General features: G+C 38.8%; 1 protein-coding gene across 1 annotated transcript; it reads right to left on the bottom strand.

Moving 5' to 3' along the window:
- Positions 1–4,102: 4,102 nt before the first annotated feature.
- Mageb16 (MAGE family member B16) lies at positions 4,103–5,194 on the bottom strand. The gene has a single exon (XM_052171930.1). The coding sequence runs from the start codon at positions 5,192–5,194 to the stop codon at positions 4,103–4,105; it is 1,092 nt and encodes a 363-aa protein (XP_052027890.1).
- Positions 5,195–6,298: the final 1,104 nt, after the last annotated feature.

The following is a 6,298-nucleotide window of genomic DNA, read 5'->3' on the forward strand; positions in this document are numbered from 1 at the left end:
AAGCAGCCCAACTTGAGACCCATCCCATGGGCCCTATACTATTAATGACACTCTGTTAAGCTTGCAGACAGGAACACGTCCTCTGAGAGGCTATACCCAGCATCTGATTCAGACTGATATAGACACAGTCAGAGGATAGAGCTTGGGAACTCTAATGGAAGAATAGGAGGAAGGACTGAAGGCTTGGAAGTGGTTAGGAACTGCACAGGAAGATTAACAGAGTTAATTAACCTGAAACCTTAGTGCTCAGAGTGTGAACCATCAATCAAAGAATACACTCATGCTAGATCTAGGCTTCCCAACACATATGTAGTTGATGTACAGCTTGGTCTTCATGTGGTTACTGAACAACTGGAAAGAGGGCTGTCCCAATGCTATTTCCTTAATGTGGGGTGTTTTCTTCTAGCTGGGTTGCCTGGTCTGGCCTTACTGGGAGAAGATGTGCCTAGCCCCACAGAGACTTGAAGTGCCAGGTTTTGGTGAATATCCAGGGGTGGCCCCATTAGCTCAGAGGAGAAGGGGGGATATAGGGTAAGGATTGTGTCATGGGTGACTACGAGTGGGGCAGCAAGAAGGATGTACAGTGAATATGTAAACTATAAAATTAAGTTAAAAAAAGAAGAAAAGAGATAAAGATTACTATATAGGGTGCTTCTAGGGATGCCTGTTGTAATGGGAACATTGTAGGTCTTCAAAGTGGAATGAAGAGATCTCCTAGCTAGTGTGTTGACCTCAAATTTTAATGAGAGCACACAAAAAAGAAAGAAGACAATACAAACTTAAACAAACAAAAAAGAAGATAAGGTTATTATAATGTACGAAATAGCTGAATCTACAGAAAACTGACATTCAGCTCCTTCAAATTCAGATATCAGAAATAGTGATATGAAGGACAGAATTGTGTGATAAAGAAGTCCATAGGAAATATGTTGATAGTATTCAATAAATGTTTTTATCTTTCCATCTAAATTTAGTACTTCAGAATCAGGGTCCAATTTGTGTGAGAAACACCAATGAAAAATGAATCAGCACTTCATAGATTAGGTAGATACTGATATGGATCAACTCTAGCCTTGGATCTGGGCCTGAGAGGTATCCTAGTTTGTCAGCCTGTCAGCTTTCCTGTACCCACACCATCAAGGCTAGCTACCCAGCACTGCCCCAGCTAGCTCACTCACATGTCTCAGCTGGCAGGGCCACACAGAGGGGGCAGTTTTTCTTCTCTCAGGCCTTTGGAGCCAGCTCACCTCTGCCATCATGGCCAGGGCTGGCTTTACTGTGTTGCCCAGGCAAGGTGCAAGGCCTGCTCTGTAGATTCAAAGCTTCAGGATTTCCAAGACTCAGAGCAACAAAAGGAATCCTAGTGAGGAACCAGAATCCATGGGTATAGCAGAAGCCAGAGGCCTCCAACCAGATCAATGACTCATTGTAATGAACATTTGCAAGTAAAGATGTTTGGACAAAAGTATGTATTGCATAACACACCTTGACACATTGCAGGTTTCTTGGAGCGATGTTAATTTTTCGTTGTTACTTTGTAACTGCCTGCAGTTACATCGAATGGGTTACCTGGAAGGGAAGCTGGGGATGTATGGGAAGGCAGCAAAAAGAGATGGCGAGCAAGACATTGCTGTTCAAGGTCTCAAAGTTTAATGGAAGACTCCAAAGTTATAGGCAGAGGAGAAAACCTTTCCCCAAAGGCTGAAAGCTTCTCAGCAGAACCAGTTCAGTTGCTCCACAAGTGGCTAGTGTTTCTCAGCAAACTGCAGGTCCTTGAAGAACAATGGGCTTCACCTTGGTCTGAGCGCTCCACCCTAGGTGGAGGGGATTATGGCTACCACAGGAGTTCCTGCTCAAAGGCTGGGAGAGGAACTTCACATTGTTTGATGTCAAGTTCCTGCCAGGTGGCATGGCACCTCAATAAGGCTCTCTACATTATTTATTCTTTTGTAGCATTTTGTTTATCATTTGTTGTTTTTTTTTTTAAATTTTATGTTTTCTTTGGAATGGGGAGATTGGAAGGGTGGGGGACAGGCAGCCAAATGGGTTTGGAGTACATGATGTGAAATTTTGAAAGAATAAAATATTGAAAAATGAATCAGGAAACAGAAGACTGGGTAAGTAGTATAGAAATGGGTCTAGAAGAAGTAATATCAATGGTTCAGTCTCAAGTATTTCCCATACCCAGCTCTATGAGTATTAGACTCTCCATTTGAGAGGGAATCTGATAAATTCTGACTTGGTTTGGATTTAAAATATCACCTATGGTCTTGTGTTTTGAGTATTTGCTCCTTGTCTAGTGACACTGTTTTGAAAAGCTGTGGAAACATTCAGAGGTGAGATATGACTGGCTAAAATAGAGCTCTTTTTAGGTTATAGTCTGGTATGGGACTGGAATGTCTCTTAGCTCTCTTGTCAGTTATAATGTGAACAGAAGGTGCCTCATGTTCCTGCAATCATGGACAAAGTGACCCCACCATGTCTTCCTCACTTCAGTGGACTGAAATCCCTTGTTTTTATTTTATATATTTTCAATCACACTGATGAAAATGTAGCAAATATAAATTTTATCATATAACACTACATGGAAAAGAGCATTATGAGCGTCCCAGTCACAGTAGTTGGTAACTATTGGCATTTAATAAATTTCAGGTATTATAATTATTTTTATCAGCGACACTACTGCAAGTTTATGACATGTAATTTTTAAAATAATCAACATATCATACAGAACATGCAGTTCTATAAGAAATGGAACTTTGCATATACCAAAACACTACGAAACAAGCAATCCTCAGTAACTTTCTCCTGGGTGATATTACTCTTACTCTTTTAAAATTTAGAAATGGGTTTATTCTTAATGATGTGAAATTTTCTACAATTCTGACAAGGAACAACTCTTCACTTTTATCTAAATCAGATAAAATTTCATTAGTTCTATCTTTATTAAAATACTAAGCAATAATTAGTATATACAATTTAAATCATACTAAAGATATTCTATTTAAAAATCTCTCTTAAACAGCATACTTTTTTACTTCAGCCCTCCTGGGTAATGAGTGCTTCTGAATAATCCAGTGTGTAATCTACTGGGTAACCTAGTGCCTTCTAATTCTCTGACTGCTACCTATAAAAATATCCTCAATATTATTTGCAAAAAAAAATCTTTAATTTATTAGCAATAGTAAACTGCATAGAGGTGGGGGTCAGAGATGGACAATTTCAACTCTTCTTTGCATGAAAATTAGGTCTAAGTAAACAAAATCACAAAGTAACAAGGTAGAGTGTTTTACATTCAAGTTTTGGCCATGAGCTGTGCAGTGTAGCATGTGCAGCTCTTACTAGATCATAATTCTCTCCACCTCAAATCTTAACTCAAAATTAACACACTGAAGATGTTCACGTTACTATATTATCTTCTTTCGGGACATTTACATTTAACAGCATCATAAGGATTGACTTACTTGTAAACAGTATGCTTCATTTATCTTTAACCTATTAGAGAATATACTACCATAACCAATTCATGTATAAGAGAACAGAGTACAAGTTGTTTAATCTAGAACCCTGGGTAAAGTAAAATAATTATTGAAAAATAATATATGCTCAAATAAGGTTTGGGTAATAAAAAAGAGCACAAGTTGAGGTAAAGGTGTTACCCTTGGTAAATATAAAAAAAAAAAAAAACTCCACACAGAGCATATAACTTTACTGAGAAATGGAAAGGTACAAAGAAAATAATTAGAACTAAGCTGTTTAAAAGGTAGGAGCTTAGAAAACACATGGTTTATTTCTCCAGATAATTGTACAGATAGATAGGATTATTTCCCAGTTAGTTTTATGTTACAACAAAGCTCTTATTATTAAATTTGTGAATGGTATTTAGTGGAGATTTTGAAACTAAACAGCAATGCTTTTAAGTGCAAGTACATTCAAATATAAAGGGTAAATAATGAAAGAAAAATGGCATAGTAGTTATATAAATTAGAACTACACAGCTAAGACTCTCCTGTCTGGCTAAATCAACTTAGGTCTTACGTTTCCCCCTTCAATTCTAAAAATTCTCTGCAAATTTTGTAGAAGTTATTTATCTCTGACTGTACTACATGTTAGAGAAGTTGCTGCTTGTATCACTAGAACTTTCACCAGAAGTAGGACTCGGGCCAGCTTGCTCTAATATCATGGTAAGTGTTCTTTCTTCTTCTTCTATCAGTGCCTCTTCATATTGAGAAGGGAATGCAATAGGGTGTGACCCATGAACCTTGGCCACAAACTCTAACACTTTCATCTTACTAGTTTCAGCTTTAGCCCGTTGTCCCCACACATATTCATATTGCATGGGATCACTATTGGCTATTGGCTGGTATGCCAGGTATTGCTCCCTCACAAACTCATCAGTTATCAGCTCTCTAGGGTCACCAAAGAAGAAATGATTCATCCCAGCATAGATTCCCATTGGATTCAATACTTCCCAAATCTCCTCTTCAGTGGCACGATTGCCCTTCATGAAGACTACACCCAGGATGAGTATCAGGAGCCCAGTCTTAGGAAAGCTATACTCATCATTGCGCATCCCATCATAGGTGAGACCTAATTTGATAAAGAGATCATAGTAGTGGTTGACAGGATCTACTTCTATCACATCCAGCCCAAAGACCATCTCCATGCGCTGAGAAGCTCTCATGAGGATTTCGTGAAAACGATATTCATCTTCTCTGACAATGAGTCTGATTATATCATCCATACTCATCTTCTCTTTCATCTGATACTTGTACAGCATGTAATTCACCAAGAAATCAACTTTCCCATCGACGGTCATCACAGGTAAATCTGTGCTACTTGACTGATCTGGTGGAATGACTAGATTACCCTGTACTTCTTGGTTACCATTACCCTCAGCAGACTGGCTTAAAGAAGCAGAGGGATGCCGAAGACCCCAAGAAGTGCTGGGTGTCTCATCTGCAGGATCTTCCTGGTTGCTAGCCATAAGAAGTTGAGAAGAGGAACATGGTTCCTCCACATCCTTAGAGACCTGGGTCTCCTCACTGGTCTGGCCCTTCAGACTACTAGCCAGAATATGAGATGAGGAACATGGCTTCTCAACATCGACAGAGGCTGCTGCAACCTGTAGTTTCTGGGTCTCTTCACAGGTCTGGCCTTGGTCAGCTGCACCTTCTTCTGAATATTGAGACATGGCAACTGTGTAGATAGTAAGACAACAATGAGAAAGGGAGAGTGTGAGGGTAATCAGCTAGTAAAATCAGTTATAGTCATGATAATAAAAGTCACAACAGACTTGTGAAAATTATGTTATAAAGATTGACAGGGACTGCCTGATATGGGAAAATAAAAGACCTGCTGAGTGCTAGCCAACCTAACATGAAATTATCAGAGTGCAGAGTAGACACATATTTGGCTCTGTAGTATCCACTCATTTTCTAAATGAAAAATAAAAGTTCCACAATCTCCACAAGTTTGATCAACATGGAATCTGATAGGCTTAAGCTACATTATGTGTCATGACAAAACATTTACCCACTAAAGGCGGGTATGAATTTCAATTTGTAGCTGAGGAACTATAGACAACTGATAGCTGCTTGTATGGGGAAATAAAATTTTTTTAAGGTTATAATACTCGGTAGGACGACCAATGCTCTGGTGGATGGCCAAACACACTCAAAACTACATGGAAAGTGCACATAGTACCTAATAGGTTAAACACAATAAAACAAGTTGAGTAGGGGTGGAAGTGGAAGGGGGTTGGAAAGTGTCTGGGATATGATATAATTTTCTTCGAACAAAATATTTATTAACATATCTTCAATCAACAGGAACAAGAAATCACTATATATCACAGTCTGGCAGTCTTACCCAGTGCCTCCTCAGGCATGTAGGGAAACTCAGTAGTACTATATTAATCCAAATATTCTGATTACTCAGACAACTGTGGGTAGGAGTATTAGAAATCTGTTTGACAAAGTGAAGCTTATCTCTGTGACAACAGAGGATACCATGCAGTATTGGAAACCTATGCAGTAGGAAGGGTAGATCCCTCAGATTTCTTTCAGGATCCTGCTTTTGATTTTGTCAGTTTAGGACATTTTATGCTAAATACCTTGATGTAACATGAGTCTATGACAGAAAACCTTTCCCCTTTAAATTCTACTTAGGAAAAGGATGAATACTAATCAAAACCTAACATACAGTGTACTGACAAAACCATAGAGTTTTCTTTGGACTCTTCTGTCCTACTACAGGTAACAGCCTTAGTCTTATCTTTGTTTCAATCTAGATGCCT

This window comes from Apodemus sylvaticus, chromosome X (assembly GCF_947179515.1).
Source record: "Apodemus sylvaticus chromosome X, mApoSyl1.1, whole genome shotgun sequence".
Taxonomy (NCBI): domain Eukaryota; kingdom Metazoa; phylum Chordata; class Mammalia; order Rodentia; family Muridae; genus Apodemus; species Apodemus sylvaticus.